This window comes from Rattus norvegicus, chromosome 10 (assembly GCF_021556685.1).
Source record: "Rattus norvegicus strain SHRSP/BbbUtx chromosome 10, alternate assembly SHRSP_T2T, whole genome shotgun sequence".
Taxonomy (NCBI): Eukaryota; Metazoa; Chordata; class Mammalia; order Rodentia; family Muridae; genus Rattus; species Rattus norvegicus.
Window position 1 is genome coordinate 112,948,964 of NC_141543.1, and position 24,420 is coordinate 112,973,383.

The following is a 24,420-nucleotide window of genomic DNA, read 5'->3' on the forward strand; positions in this document are numbered from 1 at the left end:
TACAGAGTATCATTGTCTTTTGATAAGCAGATACATCTTTTTAGCCTGTGCTGGGGAAACTTGACCAGGAACACAGATGGGCAGCAGCACAGGCTCCCTCAGAGGTGAGGGCCCAGGGTCTTCATGATGCTATACCTGTAGTCAACTGTGTGCATCTTGCTGACATTCCATTGTAAGAGTTAAAGTGTTCAAGTTGTGACTGTCTGTCCCCTTTCCCCACACCCGTATGCTTGCTCTTCCACCCAGGGATACTGAAAAGGTGTACACGTGTTGAGGTTCCCAGGATAACACTGACCTGTTGCTATCTTCCAGCTGCTGTCCCAGGCCACCCACACAACCAATAGTAAATATATAGAAACTGCAGGTTGGGGAGGCATGTTCAAAGCCAGAAGAACTTACACAGGGGCCTGACATGCACAGGGGCAGCATCCTGAGAAAGAAAGCATCCCATATAGACAACAGTAAGAACTGCCCATGACGCTCCGGCAAGCAGTGGCATTGGGAACAGGGAAGACACAAAAAAAGTCTTGCATGTGCAAATATGGTTTGATCCCACCTTAGGTGTGGTAATCCTGTAATCCTAGCAGTCAGAAGGTAGAGTCAAGAAAAACAAATTCAAGGTCATCCTAGACTACACAGCAAGTTTGAAGCCAGTCTGAGCTATATGAAACCTTTAAAAAAAAAAAGAAAAAGAGGGGAATGGATACTGGTTGGTGGGTCTAATTGTTTCCTGTTGCCTCTTTCTGTTATGACCCCAAGTTGAGCCAGTTGTAGTGTACAGAGAGGCTAAAATGTGAACCTTTTCACTAGGAAAATACTCTACCAGTCCGTGCAAAGCCCCAGCTTCAATTTCTTGTGAATGAAAAGGAAGAACGAGGAGCAAAGGACATGACTTTTAGGTATGGTGGACAAGTTTTTGTAGAGAAAAGGGAGAGCACAGGTAGAGGTGTGGACAGGGACGTCTGGGAGAGTCCTGAATGGACATGACCAGGCTCAGCTGGGCTGGGTTGGGGGAGTGGGAAGAAGGGAGAGGGAAACCAGGTCCAGCAGCCAAGAGGCCAAAGATATAAAAGGGGAAATGACCATAATGTCTGGATTAAATATGGAAAAGCCTCTGGGGGAAGAGCAGCCCAGCCCCTGCCCCTGGGCTGGAGTAGTTGGGGGACAGAAGGCGAGGTGTGCCCACCACACCCTTTGTAGGCACAGAGGCATGTTAGAACTTGTCAGCTTGATCTGATTTGATGTGTAAATCAGATCTTTGTTCCAGGTTTGAAACTTTAGCACTACAAAAACTACGGTTTTTTTGTTTTTTGTTTGTTTGTTTGTTTTTTTTTGACCTGGTATATAGTTCAGTGACAGAGTGCCTGTCTAGAATGCAAAATTCCCAGCACAAAATTTCAAAAACTGCAGACAGCATGGTGGCACATTTTGGTTGTGTGGGGCGGCTTGTGATCCTTATGCAGGAAGCCATTGAATTTGATGACAGATGAGCTACAGGGCTGGACCTTCTCAAAAAATAAGCTGGGCTGGCAAGATTGTTCACCAAGTAAATGGGATTGCTGCCCAAACCATAAAAGTTCAATCACCAAGACCACATGGTGGAAAGAGAACCAACTCCTGCAACTTGTCCTTTAACCACTACACATGCCAAATGTGGTCTGACTTAAAACAAAACAAAACAACAAAAACCCTAACCTGTTTGTGGTTTAAATGAGAATGGTCCATTGGCTCATATATTTGAGTGCTTGGTCCACAGATGTTAGAAGATTAGGAGATGCATAACTGGGTGTGGACTCAGAGTTGTCCCTCCAGCTCTTTGTACTGCTCCAGTGCCATGCCTGTTGCCATGGTCCCCATGACAGTCATGAGCTCAAACGCTCTATAAACTGTGAGGCCCCCATAAGCTATTTTGTAAGTTTGCTTTTCCAGAGGACTGAGGTTCAATTCCTAGCACCATCATGGTGGCTAACAACCACCTGTAACTCCAATGCCAGAAGATCTGATGCCCTCTGTACACAAATGCATATGTGCATATACACACACATTAAATCTTTTAAAATTTAGAAAAAAGATGTAATCATTTCTATAAACACAAAAAAATTTGGACAAAGTTAACTATTCCCAGTGGCATACATGTGCCTTGAGGCCTCCAAATCCTCAGTGTAGCTCAGTTTCCTTCCATGCTACCAGATCCCACAACCACAGCATGGGTTCAACGAGTGCTCACAATCCAACAGAGACAATCCAACAGAAAATGAGAGCAAATGTGGAAGAGAACCAGCTGCGTTTATCTAAGCCTCATGTGGGAACCAGCAGGTAAACAGCTTTAACACCTGTACTTTATAAACTACCATAAAATAAGAAACATACATGAGTGAGCAAATTATGCGTGGCCCAGGGAGTGGCATATTTGGAGATGTGGCCTGGTTGGAGGAAGTATTACTGTGGGCGGGGGTTTTAAGATCCTCTTCCTCACAGCATGGAAGCCAGTCTTCCTGCTAGCTGCCTTCGGAACAGGAGGAGGAACTCTCCGGTCCGCCAGCCCCAATTAAATGCCATCATTTTAAAAGTTACCTTGGTTATGGTATCTGTTCACAGCAGTAAAACCCTAAGACAGTCAAGAACCAGAAACTTTGAAACTGATGAACCTACCTGAAGGTAAAAATAATGACACAAGTCAGAAATCTTTGTAGTCCCAGCATCTGGAAAACTGCAGTAGAAGGATTCCAAGTTCAAGGCTAGCCTGGACTGTACAGTGAGTTTTGAGGGCACACAAGCCATAGTGAAACAATCAAAATACACACCAGTGTGCATGCAGGTAGACACACACACACACACACACACACACACACACACAGAGAGAGAGAGAGAGAGAGAGAGAGAGAGAGAGAGAGAGAGGGGCTTAGAATGGGTAAGACAATCACACTAGTGACAGAACTGAGTCAATGACCAATAAAAAGTATATCTAGAAAGAAACAGGAAAAGTACTTTAATGTATGGCCTACTTAAACAGTAGGACAATATAGAAGGTGTTATTTTTATGAACTTCATGTCCTAAAAAAACAATTGACAGAAAAATAACTGATTTTTCAGACTTGATGAAATCTATCAACTTAAAATCCCAGTCAGGAAACTCCACATCAGAAATACAAAGACCGCCCATCGGTGGTGGCTCACACCTTTGACCCCAGAACTTTAGAGGCAGAGGCAGAGGCAGGTTGATCTCTGAGTTGGAGGACAGCCTGGCCTACAGATCAAGTTCCAGGAATAACCAGTGCTACATAATGAGACCTTGTCTAGAAAAATTAAAAGAAAAAAAAATAACACTAAGACCTTGGCTGTAACACTGTGAGATACAATTTGAAAGTAAGTAAGGAACCTGGGAGGCACAGAAACGTGTGGCTTCATTCCACACAAGCTACTGAGCTCCTTGTGAAAGTGCTCCTGACATACATAATAGCACCCAACCAGGTCAGAGCTGCTTACCAATGCTGCTGCTTTACCCTGTCCTACCCGCAAAGCACTGGAGAGCCAGTGAGAAGGCCCATCATTTTTACCTTCTAGTACAGATTCAAATTCATTCAGATGTAAACAGTTTATGAACACATAAAGTCAGCAAGAGTCACATGCATTGGTGTTTTACCAATGTATGTCTATGGGTGATTGCCGGTTCCCCTAGAAGTGGAGTTACATACAGTTGTGATCTGCCCTTCGGGTGCTGGGGATTGAACTTGGGTCCTCTGTTAGAGCAGCCAGTGTTCTTAACTGTGGAGCTATCACTCCAGCCTGAGTCAGTTGTTTTCTAGAGTAGTGTTTTGGGTTAGCAAGAAAACAATGAATGAAGTGACAACTGGGTCACTTACTGTCTTATTCAGGACCGGTTTTTTTTTTTTTTTTAAAGGAAAGCATCTTTTTTTTTTTTTATTTTTATTTATATGAATACACTGTAGCTGTCTTCAGACACACCAGAAGAGAGATGGTTGTGAGCCACCATGTGGTTGCTGGGAATTGAACTCAGGACCTCTGGAAGAGCAGGTCGGTGCTCTTAACCACTGAGCCATCCCTCCAGCCCCTCAGGACCGGTTTTTGAGGGGTTTTTGGTTTTGTTTGTTTTATGTTTGAGACAGGGTCTCATAGCCTAGGCAGGCCTTTTACTTCCCCAAAATTACAGGTATGTACTCTGCCTGTAATCCAGGGTACCACCAAATCATTGTACAGCACTAGGACTTGGAACTCAGTGCCTTGTGTGTTGTGTGCTGGCCATTCAACCAACTGAGCTACATTTCTAGCCCCAAACCAGAACTAAGAAAAGTGGGGGTTGGGGATATAGCTCAGTGGTAGAGCGCTTGCCTAGGAAGCGCAAGGCCCTGGGTTCGGTCCCCAACTCCGAAAAAAAAGAACCAAAAAAAAAAAAAAAAAAAAAAGACTAAGAAAGTGAGCCCAGCAATAGTACATTCCTGTGATCTCAGTGTTTTGGAAACTGAGGACGACTGCTGGAAGTACAGGCACGTTTAAGCTAGAGATCAAGAGTCCGTCTCAAAAAAACTGGGTGGCTACAGAAGGAAGGTGGGTATGGTGCAATCCCAGCACTGAGGCATCAAAGGCAGGAGAACCAGGAACTGAAGGTCAACCTCTACTACGTAACAGCCCATGCTATGTGAGACAAAAGCTATGCAGTTAAGAAACAAACACCCAACTATTTAATGCAAAGCCTTATAAAACAGGCACAGAAAGCAGTAAATACTTAAAGTTCACAGATGGCTACCATTCATGTTCAGACAACCTAACCTATTTACACATGAAGAACTTACTCTTCAAAGACTGGAAGTGGACCAGGCTAAGAGCAGCGTCTGTGGTCTCAGGAAAGGCAAGAGGGAACACTGGCTTTGGGGCTGAACTACATAGGAAGACTTTCAATAAATACAGTTTAAAAAAAAATGTTTCTGTCCATAGTCTGGTCCTACTGTTGAGGTTTAAAGGAACAAAAGAAAGAAGCATCAAAGTTAAAATCCCCTCTGGAGCCCTCTGTGGTGCACACAGCCTTGATCCTATTACTTTCAACACTCCAGAGGCACAAGTGGAAGGTTCCGAGCTGGATATCAGCTTGGTCTACACAGGTTTCAGGACAGCTTGCTATAAATAATAAAAACAAACATGAATAAATAAATGTATAAGAAAGAATCGAGTACCTTCACACCCAGCAGTTACAGATCCTTTATTACAAAAATAAAAAAAAAATAGCCAAGTGTGTAAGTCTTTGTGCACAAGTATTTCCATCTTAACATTGGTCATGCTGGCAAAGTGCAAATATCTTTGTGCAGTCACAGTATTTCTAATGTCAGAACTTGCTTTTTTTTAAAGCAGTGTTTGGAATGTGAAGGCTCAAGGAATTCATAGCCATCTGTAGTCACATCATAGTTTAAGCCCAACCTGGGCTACACAAGACCATGTTCTCAAAAAATCAGTACATAATTAAAATTCTTATATTAAGGTCTTGGGTCTCTTCAAGTGGTGCAAATATGGGACAATTCTACAACATTGTATTTCTCTTTGTTCCTCTCTAGTTCAAAAGACCTTCATATAGCCAGGCATGGTGGTACACACCTTTAATTCCAGCACTCTGGAGGCAGAGTAGGGTGGACCTCTTGAGTTTGAAGCTAACCTGGTCTACACAGTGAGTTCCAGGACAGCAAGAGTTACACAGAAAACCCGTCTTTAAAAAACAAACAAAAAAAACCCTATATACTTTGTGGAAGTCAATCAAATGTTTCTTACAGGCAACTGCTTCAACTGTATTATGGACCAGGACTATGACCACCAGGCTATAAACCATTTTTCTTCTTAGAGGCATCCTTTGCCTGCAGAAAGAAAACATTAAGCAAGAACCTTGGGTCCCACATTGATGTTGGCCAAAAGGGCAGGAGGAATGACCAAAGATACACCCAGGGCCAGTGTCACATAATGGGGAGGTTCACTCAGCCACGTGAGTCTGTGGTTTCTAAAAAGGTGAAAGGAATGACTTGGCAATTGTGGCGGGGTGGGGGATGGTGGGAGTGGGGGTGGGGGTGAGGATACTTGCTAAAAGGACCAGTCAAGGCAGAAACCAACCGCAGCTTTGCACATCCATGTCCTGGAGGACCTCAGATACTAAGCCACACCTAGGAAAAATAGCCAATCAGGAGCGTCTGGAATCCTTGGAAAGGCATTCACTTCTTTCCCTTTTTGGGTCAAGGCCTACATAGCAGTGGAAGTTTGAAAACACTGTCTGTTAAAGCCCTAAAAACCTACAGAACCTAGCAGTCCACCACTTTTTCTGTCTTTACCTAGAGACAAGCTCAAATCTGGGGAGCAGGCAGTTCTAGGAGTCTCCTCTTAACACTTGCTCTGCCACAGGGAGCAAGGGCACTCACTGTCGCTACACAAGGAGTAGGAGCCTGGAAGATTCCTTACAAGGTGTGTCCAAGCGGATACCAACTTCAGATATTGAGGGAGTCCCAGGGATGGTGTGGTCACCTGCTGTCCACCCCGCAGTCCTAGTTCTGAAGCACCAATTCACATTGTGGGAAGACCCACTCCTCTATGGATTCTCTCTGAGTACCTTCAGGCACACTGCCTGCCTCCCAAAATTGCAAAATATAACACAAAGCAGTGACACCAGCCAATGACTATAGATGACTGTCGTACAGTATCTTCTAACAGGGCAGTATGCTGATAGGGTGCACAACAATAGCAGGGGGAAGAGATACCAAAGACAAAACAAAACACCTAAAAATCACGAGTTGTTTCATCTGTACCTGCTCCCTGGCTGACCCTAAACCTTACAAAACCATCCAGCTTCTCTTTTCAGTGGCTATGCTGACAAGGCACCCACATAACAGGACACTCTCCTACTAGGTCATCAGCCTATAGGTCTTGTCCTACAGCAAGTACAGGACCCCCAACCCCATTATATACAGGAGGAGAGAACATGGGGTTTCATTACACATGGCTCTGCTCTTTACAGATAAGAGTACAACAAAATTAGTCACTTTTATTTCAAAGAAAACAGTACAAACAAGTGTGCAAAATTAAGTTTCATGATTAAATACACATAAGGTAACATGCATACTTGACGTCAAATCCACAGTTAGCCGATTACAGGAGCATAAAGGAACTGGCAGAACTGAGAATCTGCTGCTGTGCACAATTTAAATGTTTGCAACCTGAAATCAAAACCGCAAAACTGAGCTTCTTAGAAGATACGTAAAAAAAAAAAAAACAAAAACAAAAAAAAAAAAACTAAACATATACCTCAAGTGGTACAGAAACACAGAATCTATAGTCTGTGTCAGTACCAGGATGTGCCTGCCATCCCCAATGTTAGTGTGTTCCTATGGATGTTGGAGAGATGAGACAGGACAGACGCCACAGGCCAAGGTAGTACCCTCCACACCAACGGGAGCTAGAGGCACATGGACACTGCATGAGAAGGCCCCTAGGTAAAGTAATGCTTTCTTCTGGGACTAATTCTTAAAGACTATGTGTTACTCTGTTCCGTAAAGGTAGTGGGAAAGTTCTGTTTTAACCCAAACTAAGCCAGGAGACTCTGCCCCTCCTTGCAGCCTGAGGACTGTGCCTCAAATGGGTGCCACAAGCATTCTGCTCTCTGGAGGTCTGGGATGTGACGCATTCTAATGGCCAAAGTCAGAACACCCCAGTGTGTGCTCTGAACAGCGCTCCTCACGTGTGGCAGAGGGTGCTCTACCAGACAAGCTGGTAGTGTTCTCTGATTGGAATTGTCTAGTGTGTGAGCTCTGACACACTCATTCCTACAAGCTTCCGTTGATTCATGCTTGGACAGTCCCCAGGGATGCAGGGAGCCTACTGGCATGAAGGTGTGGTGCCACTAATGCTAGCATCAATCACAGTTGAACTAAAGGGTAGTGGCCAGCAAGGGCACAGATGTCCACAGCCACGGAGTGTCTGCAGAACCATGATGACGATCCTTTTAATATGGGAATGAGAAGCCTTGCTCAGGAAGGCAGACAACCACGTATGGCTTCGAGACCAAGGTCCTTGACAGGGTCCTTGAGCCCCTCACCCACAGGCCTGGGGCACTGGCACCAGCCCCAGAAATCCACAGGGCAGCTGGATGGTGGCATCACCTGCACTCACAGGTACAGTCACAGCTTGTCATCGGTCATCTCCAGGAACTGTGCACACACGTCCCGGACACACTCACCCTTAGGACTGAACAGGAACTTGTAGTAGCTGCCATCTGCACAGATAGCTGGGAGAGGAGACCAGATTGATACATAATTGTTACCTCCCACAATCAAAACCAAGCTAGACCCAAGAATCCTAAGCACAGGTAGCCAGGAATTATAGCCTGCCAAGATACATGCTCATCCAATGAGGGTTGACTTTGGAAAATAGCCTTGGGTCATCTTTACAATGCCCAGATCTGCTCTTGAAGCATTCCTGGAAATCTGGAAGGCAGGTACTAATAGCACCCTGACACCTGGAGGCTTTGAGTAGGACCCAGCCCAGCCATAGAAGGAAAAAAGGGAAATTTGAGGAGTTGGTGCAGCCTGAACCACATGCTAAGGCCACCCACAAGATGGACCACTTACCAATGACCGCATTGGGCTCTGTTCCAAAGGCACAGATGCATGGAGATCCTGAAGGAACCTGAAACTTGGAAAAACTCCACTTGGAGCTGAAGTATTTTGGAAGGAAACTGGCTGATGCCAAGCTATAAAAACAAGAAGAAAAGAAAGGATTTACATTCACAAAGACAATAACACAGAAATCAGTGGCTTAATTCCAGAGTGCTGATAAAAATTTTAAAAAGTCTTTTACAGTTCAGAACCTTTTTAAAATATATATACTAATTTATGTGTATGGGTGCACATGTATCTGTGCAGCACATGAATGACAGGTGCCCAGAGAGGCCACAAGAGGATATCAGATCCCCAACAGTAGAGTTACAGTTGTGAGCTGTCATATGGGTGCTGAGATTAATCTAAATTCAGTTTCAAACCCCACAAACACCAAATTAATAAGATATAATAGACTTCAACCTTAACCGACATTCGATTTGTCCTTGTAAGAAGGCCAGATAATCCTCTAATTTTGGGCTGTCCCCTACTACAACATTCCTAAAACCCACCTAGACTGTTTATTCCTTTTTGGATCTTCAGCTGCAAAAATGTGCACAGTGCCATGATCACTGGACACACAGATGAGAGAAGCATCCTGATTGAAGTTGATGCTGCAGAGAAATCAGATGGGCTTGGGTCAGATAGAGAACCAGACATCTACCTCTCTCGCCCTGAATACACACAATGTACTAGCCCACACCCCTGGTCTCAGCATTGCCATAGCAAAAGCAGTGACTTTAAGCATCCTTTGTGGATCCAGGATCCAAGCCAAAAGTCCAGAACAATCTGTTCACCAGAGCCCTACAGGCACTACAGCTGATAGCTATGTGCCAGTGAAAGGGATGGGGTTCCTGAGATGACCTCCATGCCAGTTTCAGGAGGTTCAGGTAAGAAAGGCATACACTGCCATGAGGAAGTGGCTATCAAATGTATTGTAGTAGGCCATGGCCACATGCATTCTGTACTGACAACAGACATGCAGGAGAGGGCACTGCACACAAGGGCCAGGGCACACAGGTTAGTCAACCAAATCGGCTTAATACCACAGGCCCGGGATGGCCAGGGTGGTGTCAGGCTCTTGCTGGACACCTGGAAGAAGAGCTCGCCTGGCTGGGCTGCAGCACCACAGACAATGTGGGACCTCACAGACAAAGCATTCATTCTCGAAATCAACTGGCTACAATAATTACAGACAAATCAGCAAGGCCTCTACCATCAAATACCACAGAGAACAAGCTGGAAGAGGAGAGATGGACAGAATGTGGCTGCAAAAGGAGAGGGAGGGCCACAATGTTCCACCTTTGTGCACACTTCCCAAAACACAAAGTAAAGTGACTAATAAAAAGATGAGGCCCAACAACCCAACAGGCTGCACCACCACCCTGGTTTTACTATTCCGAGTGAAGTCCTTACCAATAGATATTAGCTGCTTGAGATCCTCTTCGTAGCTCCTGGATTAAATGCCCTGATGAAGTATCAAATATTCTTATAAGGGTCCCCTTTGAAAAACAGTGAAGTGTTTCATTATCAACAATTTATAACTCATCAGTCTGAAATGATTTATATTAAGACCCCCTGACCCCATCAGCCCTTTCTTAATTCACCCACATCACCTAAACTCAGTAAGCTTTTCTCTGCTAACTCAGGCACTACAGAGGAGTCAAAGACGTTTGTGAGGAGGCCTCGCCCATCCCTGCCTCCTGGCTAATGTCATCTCAGACAGGAATAAAGTATTCCTCCTCTCAGGAAAGTAGGCAAGACAGAATAAAAGGCCAGAATACCAATGCATTAACCTGCCTGAGGAAAAATTATACTCAGCTCAAAACTTTTTTTAAAAGTTTCATTAAAAGTGAAGACTCCTTAGTCAAGTCTGGTGTTGGGATAAACATGAGTAGTCAGTTTTTGTTGGTAATGACTTGGTAACCCTGTATTATATATAACAAGCACATCTGCCAGTCCCACTCCTAGAGACGCAGCAGCATTCCCGTGCAGAACTAGAAGGGAAGCTCCCCTGCTCTCAAGCTGACTAAACTTCTAGATAGTGTCCTAAACAAACCATAACCCTGAAATTCACTCGATCCATCTGACCCAGCAGACATACTGCTCAGTCCTAACAGTGATAATGCTGTAAGGACCAAGTTTAACAAGATAAAGCCGAAGTAAGTCCTGGGAAAGAAAGCATTATTTCAGAAGCCAATGTCAAAACAGTGTTTGTTTAAAATAAAGTTGTTGTTTAAGAAAAAAAAGCCAGGTGTGGTGGAGTGTGTTTTTATTATTTGGAAAGCAGAGGCTGGTAGATTCCTGAGTCTGAGGCCAGCCTAGTTTATGTAGTGAGCCCCTGTCTCAAACAAAAATGAAAACAAACCCCCAAACAACAACAATCCCCACTCCAGAGAAGTCAGAACAACAACATCCTTGTAGTTTACTAGTTTGTTACAGCTAGAGCATAGTTCATAACAAACAGGTGAACATCTCGTGTATTTACTGAATTTTTGTGTCCATGAAAAGGTTGGAGCCAGGTGTGACACCAGGTACAGAAGACCCCAAGTTCATGGCATGCCAGGGTCACACTCAGTAACTCTTGAAATCAAAACAAAACAAAACGCTCCCCCAAACGACGGAGTTCTAGGTAAGTCTACACAGTGAGCCCCAGGAAAGCCCGGAATAGATACTGACACCTTTTCTCACCATAAAACGACTCTGGCAGCATAGTTCAGTGTGGAGCATCAAGTTGTTTTTCCGGACAGGTAGCTGTGGCTTGCTGCCATCTAATCATCCATCATTACAATTAGGAAAATACCAAAATTCAAAGTAAAGTTTGTAATGAACACGTCATTTTATTATCATTAACCATCGAGTTGGGAAGGAAATACAAGTCAGACCATCCGAAGCCGGCACTGGCAGTTCAGCTCAGTGGTGGAGTGCTTGCCTGGTCTGCATGAGGCCTGAGTTCTATCTCTATCTATCACTGAGGAAAAAAATATTTAAGTTACACTGGTAAATCTCCAGAGCACTTCTGAGTTGAGGAAACAAAGAGAAAAGGAACACGTATATCCCGTCTCTAATGAGATCCTGACTGGCGTTGCTAGTGTGGCTGCGCTGATTAGGCGGGTGTCCACACCTGTGTGGACACTGGGAGGCCTGAGGTCGTTAGTTGCCTTCTCTACCACCCTCAACCTTAGTGTTTTTAAAAACATTTTTGAGATTTATCTCTATTTTATGTTATTGTGTTTTGCTTGCATGTCTGTCTGTATGAGGGTGTCAGATCTCTGGAACGGGAGTTACAGACAGTTGTGAGCTGCCATGTGGTTGCTGGGAATTGAACTCAGGACCTCTGGAAGAGCACCCAGTGCTTTTAACCGCTGAGCCGTCTTTCCAGCCCCCTCAACCCCATTTTCTAAGCAGATTTCCCTCACTGAGTGTGGGCTCATCATTTCAGCTACAATAACTGGCTAGCAAGTTCCAATAAGGGGCTGGGGAAACAGCTCAGTTAGTGAAGTGATGTATGAGTATGAAGGCGAAAGTTGGATCTCTAAAACCCATTTTTAAATGTGTAATAACACCAGGGATGTAGAGACAGAGGGATCACTAGAGTTCGCTAGTTGGTCAGCTTATCCTACTTGGTGAGTTTCAGGCCAATAACAGACCATCTCAAAAAGCAAGTATCTTAGGGTTTTACTGCTGTGAAGAGACACCACGACCAAGGCAACTCTTATAAAAAAGAACATCTAATTGGGGCTGGCTCAGTTTCAGGGGTTCAGTCCATTATCATCATGGCAGGAAGCATGGCAGCCTGCAGGCAGACAGAGGGCTGGAGGAGCTGAGAGTTGTACATCTTCATCTGCAGGCAGCAGAAGGGGGACTGTCTTCCACAGTCCCCACTGAGGCTCTGATTCCCCACTGAGGGGAGCTTGAGCATAGGACCTCAAAGCCTGCCTACACAGTGACGCTCTTCCTCTAACAAGGCCACACCCATTTCAAGAAGGTCACACCTCCTAATAGTGCCACTCCCTATGGCCAAGAATTGAAACATATTAATCTATAGGGGCCATACCTATCAACCACAGCAAGGTTACTTGGAGAACATCTAAAGTTGACCTGTAGCCTTCACACATGCATGTGCACAAGATCACCTACATACACATGAATAAGGTATGAGAAGTTGAAAATGGAGAATCTAAGAAGAAAAAGGATATGAAAAAAACCCTTTGCCTGATGAGTCATCCCATCCACATCAGTTTTTTCTTTAAAAAAAAAAAAAGTCGGGCTGGAGAGATGGCTCAGCGGTTAAGAGCACCCGACTGCTCTTCCAGAGGTCATGAGTTCAATTCCCAGCAACCACATGGTGGCTCACAACCATCTGTAAAGAGATCCGATGCCCTCTTCTGGTGTGTCTGAAGACAGCTACAGTGTACTTACATAAATAAATGAATTAAAAAAAAAAAAAAAAGTCAGGGTCTTATATGTACCAGTCAAGAACTGGTTCTCTTATTTCCACCTCTTAAGAACTGAAATTATGAGAAAGGGCGTCAGTATGTAGCTCTTGGCCTGGCCAGTCTAGGACTCAGCAGTACAGCAAACTAACCTCAGACTCATCCACCAATGCTGAGATTAGAGTGTGCCACCATACTAGCCATTCTTTAAAAAGATGACATCCTATTATATAGGTCAGGCTATCCTAGAACTTTTTATAATCTCACTGCCTCAGCCTTTCAACTGAGTGATGAGAAATAATGGGGTTGTAAACTTGCAAACTTGGCATTTTACTTCTCTCTCCTTTGCTTTATTTCTTTTGTTTTGGAGACAGGGTCTCATTACGGCCTGAGACTTGCTATATTTAGACCAGGCTGACCTTGAACTTCTTAAGCTCTATCTGCCTCTGCCTCTAAGTGGTGGGACTAAAGGTGTGCACTACCATAGCTAATACAGTTCTGGAGAGCACAGTCAGGGATCTGTATATGTCAGACAAGCATTCTATCAGCTATGCTACATCCCCAGCTTGAAAAATCCTATTTCTAAATTTAGGTAAAATTCTACCTTGTCACCAGGTGGTGGTGGTGGTGGTGCACACCTCTAATCCCAGCACTTACTTGCAAAGCAGAGGCAGGCAGATGTCTGTGAGTTTGAGGTCAGCCTGGTCTACAGAGTTAGTTCCAGGGCAGTCAAGCCTAACAGAGAAATTCTGTCTCAAAAACAAAATAAAACAAAACCCATGTCTGTGACTCTAGTACTCAGGATGCTGAAGCAGAAGAACTTCAGAGCCTAAGTCACCACAGACATCTATAGTATCTGAACTTCACTTTGAGTAGCAGTATTTGCAGGTACCCAGGCCTCCTGTAACCAGAACAAGCAGCAGGACTTGCTTTTTCTCTGCTGCTGGTCTATCCGTCAGCAATAGCTTAGGAAACAACTAGACAGGGCAGATCACGACTGCGACCTGTTCTCCCAGTAGGCTGTCATCGATACACAATTGGCATGTAGGCTTGCTCCAATTAATTTCATACAAAGTGAAAGATACTTATTGTCAAGTGGAAACCACAGTAAAAAGATGCCAATTTTCAGAGACTTGTGCAATAGTCAGCAAGTAAAGCAAACTTGGCAACCAGAGTTTAATTCCTGGAACCCACACAAATGTAGAAAGAGAACCAACTTCACAAAGTTACCCCCGAGCTGCCCCCCAACCCAGCCACATAATCTAACAGCAGGTGTACATGACCAGCTTTCACTTCAGACAAAGTGAAGATAACACAGTTGCAGGGGCTTGAATAAGCACCACCCCCCCATAGGCTGGGATATGTGAACACTTGGCCCTCAGCTGCTGTTACTATTTGGGGGTATTATGGAATCTTTAGGAGATGGAGCCTTGCTTGAGGAAGTACCACTGGGATCTGTCTGTGATCTCTCAGCTTTCCGGTCGAGCCGTCTGCTGCCAGGCTTCCCCTATTACTATGGATTCCCACCCCCAACCCCCAGAAGTAAAAGTAAAAAATTCTTCCACGTTGCTTTTGCATATGGTGTTTTATCATAGCAACAAAAAGTGACTAATACTTCCGATTTTAAGGTTGTGATAATTCAATGAGGTAATACTCCTAGGCAGGTGTGAAAGATACTTCTGAAGTGTCATCAGACAACCAAGACTAAGGCACTAAGTGGCCTTGAACTTAATACCCTCTCTGTCTCGGTCTCCAAGGGCGTCACTACACATGCCCAGGTCAGCGCTCTATCTTCATCATGCTTTAACAACAAACTGGTTTGTAAAGAACAGGAAGTCAAGCAGACTGTCTGAAGGTCTGGCCTAGTCCCTGTCCCATGATCAGATCAGATTCGCAGAGACCCCTGCACTTACTTTTTCAGATGCGGTGGCAATCCTTGTTCCCTGCAGGTTGAGAGCAATACAGCTCAGGACACCCTCGTGTGCGGGGATGTCCACTGGTGGCTTTTCAGTGCTGGCCAGGTCCACAAGCTGTACATGGCCAGTGTGAGTGCCAGGGAAGGCAAGGAGGGAGTTGTTACTGTTGGGACACAGGACACAGAGGCCTATGCAAAGACAAAGAAAACTGGTTGGGAGATGACAATGGCCAAAGCTTGATTTCCACTACCCAGTCACAACCTGACTATCTGTGGAGTGCATTTGCCTTGGGATTGTTGTCACTGGAAAGAATATCAGGGCTGACAAGCTGCTACTCATGAGACCTGTTTAAAACTGGGAACATTTGCTAAACAATTTACTACTCAACTTATTTATCTGGTGCCTGTCTTTCGTAATACTATCTACTGAGAATACAATAAAAAAATTACAAAGTTTAAAAACTATTCCACTAGCAATAACAAAAACCCTTAAAATACTTAAGCGTCTAGAAAGAGATGTACCACAAGATGCAGAGAGGTCCAGACACACCAGTCAAGGCCATGGCTGGAAAAGCCTGCTTTGCCTATGTCCATCTCACCCATAGTCTTCTTTTTTTTTTTTTAAAGATTTATTTATTTATTGTATATAAGTACACTGTAGCTGTCTTCAGACACACCAGAAGAGGGCATCAGATCTCTTTACAGATGGTTGTGAGCCACCATGTGGTTGCTGGGATTTGAACTCAGGACCTCTGGAAGAGCAGTCGGGGCTCTTAACCACTGAGCCATCTCTCCAGCCCTTTTTTTTTTTTTTTTTTTTTTTTTTGGTTTTTTTTTTTTTTTTTTTTCGGAGCTGGGGATTGAACCCAGGGCCTTGCGCTTCTTAGGCAAGCGCTCTACCACTGAGCTAAATCCCCAACCCCTCACCCATAGTCTTCGAAGAGACACAGCTAAAACTTCAACACACAGGCTGGCAGGGAGAGTGAGGAGGAAGAATAGAAGTACTAAAAGACCAAACATTTTGTAAAGACTGGGAGGCTGACAAGACATAATTTAAGATTAACTTTAAAGTTTCAGCAATCAATCATGGCATATGGGTCATTGGAAAATAATGGAGAGGTCAAAAGAGACTTTTGATTCTCACAGAACAAAAGGGAGTAATGTAACACAGAACAAACACCACACGGAATCAGACACAATGGTCCTCAGTAGGGTGGGGCACAGTCTTTGTAAAAATCCCTCTACTCAGAAGGCTGAGAGGCAGGGGGAATTTGAGTTGGAGCCAGTCTACGTTGTGTATTCAGAGAGTTGAATGTGTGCTTTCTGACTGGTGGACCAGCTACTCTGGAAGATGAGTCTCAAAGGTCAAAACTGGCCTAAGCAGCCTAGTAAGACTTTATTCAAAAGGGAAAAAAAGGGAGGGGGGGGAGAAGAAATAAAAATATAGAGAAAGAGTAATGCAATTTCTCACAACATCACAGAGAGAGAAAAAAATCCACAGTTTTTACAACAGTATGAGGATGACAACTGAATACACAACTCCAAAGAAAGGAAGCAAAGGCCACAGCTCAGTGGCTCCCAGTGTGGCTAGAGTTGGCTCAAAACTGCTGGGGAGGAAAGGAGCAGAGAGAGAATCCCTCCCTCAGACTGTAGCAAGGCTGTGGCTTCAGAACTCTCACTAAGGGAGCTCAGGCAGGCAGGGAAGCAAAGTGTGTACACGACAGAACCAAAGTTCCATTGCTCACATCAGGGTCCACTAGGGGACAGGTCCCCCGGGGCCTCGCCTTTATCCACATGGACCCATTTCCCAGTGCTCGTCATCCTCTCCAGACTTCTCACCTTTAGGGTTATAGCAGGTTTCAAAGACGTGCAACTGATGGGGATTGTGTGTAAATGTGAATACCTTAATCATCGAATCCAAAACCACCACAATTCTGAAAAGAAAAATATAATCAGAGCTCCTCTTTGCAAAAGTAAAATGAGCATTTTTGTGATTTCCATTCCCATTAACACAGGAAGTACCCCATACAACAGGAAGTGCCTCATACAACAGGGGCTGAGCTTTTTAGTATTTTTTGTTTTTGTGGTCAGGGTCTCACTCTGTAGCTCAGCTAGCTAAAATCTCAAACTTGCCGTGGTCTTTTGCCTCTAATTCCTGATAGCTGGGATTATAAATGTATACCAACACATCTGCTGTATTTTTTGAGATAGGATCTCACACAGCTCAAACTGCCAAGTGCCAAACAAGCAGTTGAGGGTGGCCTTGAACTCCTTATCTTCTTGCCTTTATTTCCCAAGTGTTGGAATTATAGATGTGTATCATCACTCCTGTTAGAAACAGATTCTAAATATGGCCAAGAAGACCAAAGCATAAGGGCTGAGCACAGCCGAGTGGGCCTGTCACCTTGCAGAGGTCAGCCTCAGAGGAACTTTGAGTTTAGAGAAACATGATATCTCACCAAGAACATTAGCATGGTGAGTGAGACAGGTCACAGAAGTGCCCTCTCATACTCTTTTTTTTTTTTTGGTTCTTTTTTTCGGAGCTGGGGACCGAACCCAGGGCCTTGCGCTTCCTAGGCAAGCGCTCACATACTCTTAAAACATTTTTACAATTAAGAAAATTGTGCCAGGAGTAATGGCGCATGCCTGGATTTCTCTTGACACTTGGGAACCTGAGGCAGAATAGCAAGGCCAGCTTGGGCTACATAGTAAAACCCTGGTTCAACAAAATAAACAAAGAACAAAATACCACCCAAAAGGTTTTCCCGTAGATCACTAGTTTGGGTCAGTTGGTTGGGCCTTTAGGCACTGCTCTAATGAACCTGAGGATGCCTGAGCAGCAACAGCGCTTACATAAACTTAGAAATCTTAAGACCCAAGTGATGAACCTCTGCGTCCTCTCGGTCGGTAAGCAAACGGGGCAAGCTGGACACCGCACTCTTAAGATCAGTTTCCAAGTTCTCCTCTACTTTCAACATGGGACACCCACATTTGACACAGTTTGCCTGATACCTGAGGTGGTGGCTTCACATGCAGACCTATGGACATCCCCCAGAATATCCTCGGAAGAGTCTAGAAGCCAATCAAATTTCCAGCCTTCCACAGGGCAAAAGAGAAAAACTTTTCCCTGCTCTGGGTCACAAGCTACAGTTACTAACATTTTAATACACGTCTCTGTTTTTAAAGAAATGAAACTGTTTTTAGAAAAGTAACACCAAACCCACCTATCTCTCCGCAACTTGACAGCCTTGACCTCTGTGGAGAATTCTATCTCGATGACTGTCTTCTTCTTCAGATCATCCCAGATCATCACTGAAACACCAGAAGAGTGCATGTGCTGTCACAAGTAGCCCACAGGGCCAGCCTGCATACAGCACGTGACACATATAAGCAAGCACACCCAGAAGATATAACCGGCAATGGTGGGATACCATTGGCTAGGTGGGGCTCACCCTTACAACCCTCTCCTACTCACTTAAGCCCCACTCCTAATGCAACAGACACAAGCATAACTAAGATCTTAGGAAGCCAACCTGTCTTACACGCTTAAGCACAGCTTCACCTGATTGAGCTAAAAGCAAACCTGACTACAGTTACTAAGTGTTTAAATGCCAGAGAGAAACCTGTGTCAAAAAATGAAAAGTGGGGCTGAAGAGATGGTTTATTGTTAAGAATGCTTTCTGCTGGGGTTGGGGATTTGGCTCAGTGGCAGAGCGCTTGCCTAGGAAGCACAAGGCCCTGGGTTCGGTCCCCAGCTCCGAAAAAAAAGAACCAAAAAAAAAAAAAAAAAAAAGAAAAAAGAATGCTTTCTGCTCTTCCAGAGAATTCAAGTTCAGCTCTGAGCACCCATGTCTGGCAGCTCATAATCACTTACAACTCCAGCTCCAGGGAACCCAAATGTTCTGTTCTGGCCTCCTCTGACACCCACAAACGTGGTGTACACTCTAAACACATACAAATAGATTTAGAAAACTTGGCTGGGAACATACACTGTTGAGTATTGTCTAGCATGCTTCTTGAGGCCCCACGTTCATTCCCAGCACCAAAGAAAGGGAAGTGTAGGGGAGAAAAATGAGAAGGGAGAAAAGGAATGGCAGGTGGCAAAGAGAAGGTTCAGCTGGTAAATGGTCCTTGCCACTAAGTCTGATAACCTGAGTTCAATACCTGTAATCCACATGGTGGAAAGAGAACCAATTGCTGAAACTTCTCTCTTCCCCACCCCATGCATAAATAACTAGTAATTTTTAAAGCCTTTAAAAATCATGACAGGTAGTTGGGATGTAGGTTCAATTCCCTGTACCGCACAGAAAAGGGGAAGGGGTAAGATCTCCAACTCATAGTTACACTACTTTTCTGTTTTCATTTCTCTGCTCCTGATTCTAAAGGCAGAACCGCAGGGTCAACCTCACTTGAGTGCTGAAATTTCCCATATTCACAGAGCCCTACTGGGAATGTTAAGCATCAGACCCAGAGTCACCTATGTCTTGTACTCGGTCCACTTTCTTTTCTTTTTGGGTGCTTGGTAGTGGAACCAGAGCTTCAAGAATGCTAGGCATGGGGGCTGGGGATTTAGCTCAGTGGTAGAGCGCTTACCTAGGAAGCGCAAGGCCCTGGGTTCGGTCCCCAGCTCCGAAAAAAAGAACCAAAAAAAAAAAAAAAAAAAAAAAAAAAAGAATGCTAGGCATGCATGCACTACCCCTGTGAGCTACCCTCACAGACTCACAATCCTTTCCATTGCTTTGACATCAAGCCTGAGCTATTCCACTTCTCTACTAGGTGCCAGCTTACCCTCCCAGTACACCCTCAATTGACACTTAAGTCTCCACCATCCCTAAGGTATGTTACACTTCCTTCTCAAACAACCTTCCACCTTCCCTGTGCTTTTCCTTCTTTCTAGGCCTCTTTCCCCTCAAGCTTTCTTCCTTTAAAGGAGATTGGCTATGTCCACTTCCTCCTTCAAACAAACATCAGATTAAACCCAACTAAGGGCATGACGTCTACAGTGAAAAGAAAGAAAAGAAAATACACCTCTCGACTATAATTTCCTCCACCATATACAACGACAAATCCACACCAATACTGCAACCCATGCACCCTCGGCCAACCTGGCTCCTTGTCCTATATGACCAATGAATTAATCTCACTAAGCCTGTGGCTTTCAGCAGGGGAAAGAAACACCATTTCTAGACCTTGGTTTACTCTGAACCTTGACTTTCAACATACCTGCCTACAGGTGAAGCACATCCACACACACTCAGGAACAGCTGACATCCAGCCTTCTCACCCCTCCACACTTTGTGGAAGCTTCTTTCCCAGTGGTTAGCCCGCGACATCTCAAAGGACTCATAGAGAGGCTCTCATATGAGTGCAGACATGGGATGTTCTATCATGGTCAGGATACTGCTGTGTACATGACGAGGTCTTTAAAGACGGACTACTGTACCTTTGTTGGGAGGGTATTTCGGGCTACTGTACCTTTAAAGACGGACTACTGTACCTTTGTTGGGAGGGTATTTCGGCTTTTTTCCACCACCAACTAAAGCTAAATAGTTACAGCGAAATAGCATTTCCACGTGGCCAACTCCTCCTTCTAAAAATTCTGAAATGATAGTTTTTAAAAGAGATAATTTAACAAGTTAGAATGTTATCAAATAGAAAATGTGAAACCATACAATATTCAGCATTTCATTATCTTATTAGTCACTTATTTTCCAGATAAGAGTCCCAGTGTAGTAGCCCTGGCTGGCTGGAACTCACCAAGTAAATCAGACTTGCTTATAACTTATGACCTGGCTGTCTCTGCCTCTGAGTGCTGAGACTAAAGGTAGGTATCACCACACCTGACCTAGCTAGCATTTCATTCTTAAATTACTTTATGTGTATAGGTGTTTTGTCTGCATGAGTATCTGTGCACCACGTGTGTACCTATTGCCCACAGAAGCTGGAAGAGGACATAGAAAACCCTAGAACTGGAGTCAGACGGTTGTGAGCTGTCATGTGGTGCCAAGAATTGATCCTGAGTCCTCTGGAAAGGCAGCAAGAGTTTTTGACTGCTTAGCCATTCCTCTAGACCAGCCTACCTCTGTACCAAGTGCTGGAACTAAGGCCTGTGCCACCACGCATAGCATATTCTATTCTTCACCATCAACTTGTAGCCAATACCATCTGAAGTAGAGGACTTGAGGAAACCAAGTAGCCTACAAAGTAGACTTTCTGACTTCTCTTAGCTTTTGTCAGTGCAAGCATTAGTCTTTGGAGAGTTAAACAGAAACTCCCCAGAAACTAACTCAGTAAAAGTGGAAAATATCTAAACTCACGTGTGTACGCCTGTGTGCGTGTGTGTGTGCAGGGGTGGGGGTTCAAAAAACAAAACAAGGGGTTGGGGATTTAGCTCAGTGGTAGAGTGCTTGTCTAGGAAGTGCAAAGCCCTGGGTTTGGTCCCCAGCCCCGAAAAAAAGAAAACAAAACAAAACAAAAAGGGCAGGGTGTCACCTCACAGTCCCTGAACCTCACACTATGTAGACAAGACTGGCCTTAGAACTCAGAGATCCATCTGCCTCTGACTCCTGAGTGCTGGGGTTAAAGGCATATATCACTATATCCTGCTCCCAAATCCATATTTTAAGATGCAACAAGGTCTATAAGTGAAGAAGCACACAATTGTGGTGTACACCTGTAATCCCAGTACTCAGGAGGCCGAGGCAGGAGGATTAAGAGCACAAGATAGATCAGCTGGTTCAGAGTTTGCCATGCAAAGCCTGACAATTTGATCTCAGAGTTTGAGCCCCAAATATACATAAAGGTAAAAAAAAATAGAACCCACAAAACTCTCCTTACATGTACACCATGGTATGCATGCAAATGAATACTGGCATGTGCATGCACACAGTAAGTAAACGTAAAAGAGTAAGAATGAAATGCAAAGCTAGCCTGTACTATATGCAAACACTGTTTCAAAAGTAAGTAAATAGCAAGTGAAAGCAGCTAAAAGCCCTAAGGCAAAGGCTGTCAATTAGTGACTTCATTGTAGTAAGAATTCTGCAAGTTTGGCTTCTTTGAAAAAAAAAAAAAAAGCCACACAAATATTATAAGCCTACACCTTCATTTTAATCTAAGGAGTGGGGAGATATAGGACTGCTTCAAACTGTCTGCAGCAGGAGACTATGATTTGCCTCGTGCTCTAGCAGAGGCATGGTTTTATACCAGCTGCAGACAGTTTCTGCAACTGAATTCTGGGAAATTTTCAAAGGTTATATAAATGATAGAGCCCGGATTTGGGGGCGGGGGGGGGGTCGGCTGTGGTTTGTTAGTAGTAATGCTCAAAGAAACAAGAAAGGCATTAGATTCACATACCTTCCCCACCCCTCATCCTCCATTTTCTCCTATCTAGTAAAACCAGGAGGATAAAGGGTAGGGGAAAGAAGAACCAACAAAGTAGCTAAGATTGGCTACACTTCATGTGTTGGGATGTTAATGTGCAAGAGAATTCTAGCCATTTGTTCTATTGAACATGTAATGTTCAGAACATTCCAAGGGCTAGATGCAGCTCAGGGAAGAATGCCTTACTTTGTATGCAAAGGGCCCTGAGTTGGGAAAAAAGTCGGGTCAAGGAAAATACCACAGAATTTCCCATACTCTCTTCTAGTACCCAGAGCCCTGGGGACAAACTCGCTCCTTCTATGGGAACTCATGTAACTCAGTATGATCACTAGCACAGGTCTCTCTAGTCTGTAACAGATTATAGCACTTGAGACAAGAGAACACACTACCAAGAGCAAGTCAGGAACAGTCAGTTCCCTCCAGTCAGTTTCCAAAAATGAGCTAAAAAAACAAAAACAAAAAACCCCCCAGCTCTCAAGTTCTAGTAATAACGCCAGAAAGGACTTACAGTTAGTATTATCCACAATAAAAAGCATCTTTTCTCAAAGAAAATTTAATTGTTCTCTGACACAAGCTCCTTCAAAGTAATTTGGGGTCTACTAAGACATGTGTGCTGTGCAGATTCAAATGGCAACAGACCGGATCCTCAAACACTTGAGAACAGAACTACTACTACTACTACTACGGTCGTTCATACCTTTAGTCCCATACTCTAAGGCAGAGGCATGTGAATCTCTGTGAGTTCAAGGCCAGCCTAGTCTTCATAACAAGTTCCAAGACAGCCAGAGCTACATAATAGACACTGCCTTAAACAAACAAATACACACACAAGCAAGAAAAAAAGAGTCCATCAATCCTGCTTTGTAGTATATATCCAAAAGGACTGAAACAAAGAGGTATTTGAATGCCCATATTCACAAACATAGCAACACTGTTCACAAAAGCCAAGTATTAACTCAAAGTCCACTAATGAACTGTCTTTTGACAGAGCTACAGCACAAGTGGACTTGGAGAGCATTTTGCTAAGTGATAAACCAGGCACAAGCTAGTGCTGCAACTGCAGGATTGCCTACAGGGAGCCTCTACAGAAGTCAGTCAGAGACAGAATTGTTAGCCACCAGGGAGGAGAAAGTAAGATCTATTCTTACTAGATGAAAATGTTAAACAGATCTCTAGAACACTGAACACTTAAAAAAAAAAAGACTAATTTAATAAATTTTAAGATCTTTACCCATGATACAAACAATAAGATGTTCTACTTAAAAACTTATTAGTCCCAGGGCACCAGGAGAGTGACTCTCTCCTCAATGCTGACTTTAGAAACAAAGCAAATAGCAGCAATCTGAGAATTTTATCAAGATGGAACCAGTGTATTCTTTAGTTTCTGTTCAAATGGAAGAGAAGTTTAATGCTGTGTGACCTTAAACTCATTGGTAACCTTACTAATGCACTTCTCAGCATAAACCTGTTCAAGGGCTAACAATACCAAGTCATTCGGTAAGACACGACTCCATCCAAGGATAAAATGCAGAAGTGCTGGTGAGTGCAGAACTTCAGAGCAGTGACTCAGAGTAAGACAACTCTCCAGACTGCAGTCTCAAAAGCATGAAAGCTTCCTTTTGGAAGGAAGATCTTTACTAGAAGCTTGTAAGAAGTTCTTTTTAAACACTGTAAAAGTATCTTTTATTGCCTGTATTAATTGTCATTTCAGAGGTCTACTGCCTCCATCTGCTAACCTGAGCCTAGTCCTGGAAGCTTCTAGCCTCCACGCAATCTTATCTGGGTCTAGAATGTTTCAGCCTCAGACTTACAACTGTATAAGCTTCCTCTTTCTAGCTCTCTCGGAACTCTGGCTGGCTGGTCAACTCAAGTTGTTCTGTCTCACACTCCTCTCCAAGTTCACTGATTCAATCTGGCTTCTCTCAGCTTCTTCTGAACTGCTCTGGTTGGCCTCGAACTACAATCTGTTCCAATCTTCTGGCTCCTCTTCTCTGGCTCCTTCTGTCTCCATCTGTGTCCAGCTTGTCCTCTCTCTGCAACTTGTCTCTGA

At 44.1% G+C, this 24,420-nt stretch overlaps 1 protein-coding gene and 1 long non-coding RNA gene across 5 annotated transcripts in view; both read right to left on the minus strand.

Moving 5' to 3' along the window:
* Positions 1–4,315: 4,315 nt before the first annotated feature.
* On the minus strand, positions 4,316–6,158 carry LOC148003221 (uncharacterized). Its single transcript, XR_015632357.1, has 3 exons — positions 6,109–6,158; positions 5,776–5,858; positions 4,316–5,133 (listed from the first exon to the last, which is right to left on the minus strand). It is a non-coding gene; the product is annotated as an uncharacterized LOC148003221 (long non-coding RNA).
* Positions 6,159–7,004: 846 nt separating this feature from the next.
* The window catches only part of Wdr45b (WD repeat domain 45B), a 30,094-nt gene continuing 12,678 nt past the window's right edge, over positions 7,005–24,420 (minus strand). Inside the window, exons 3-11 of one of the 4 annotated variants that reach the window (XR_015630833.1) lie at positions 20,488–20,589; positions 18,215–18,302; positions 16,830–16,924; positions 14,989–15,179; positions 10,056–10,107; positions 9,152–9,253; positions 8,613–8,734; positions 8,145–8,269; positions 7,005–7,202 (exon numbers count right to left, since the gene is read on the minus strand). Coding sequence is in view for 2 of the 4 variants with exons in the window: in XM_087573342.1 (XP_087429468.1) it covers positions 8,163–8,269; positions 8,613–8,734; positions 9,152–9,253; positions 10,056–10,141; positions 14,989–15,179; positions 16,830–16,924; positions 18,215–18,302; positions 20,488–20,589 (893 nt within the window). In the remaining 2 variants the exon portion in view is untranslated. 4 annotated transcript variants of the gene reach the window in all.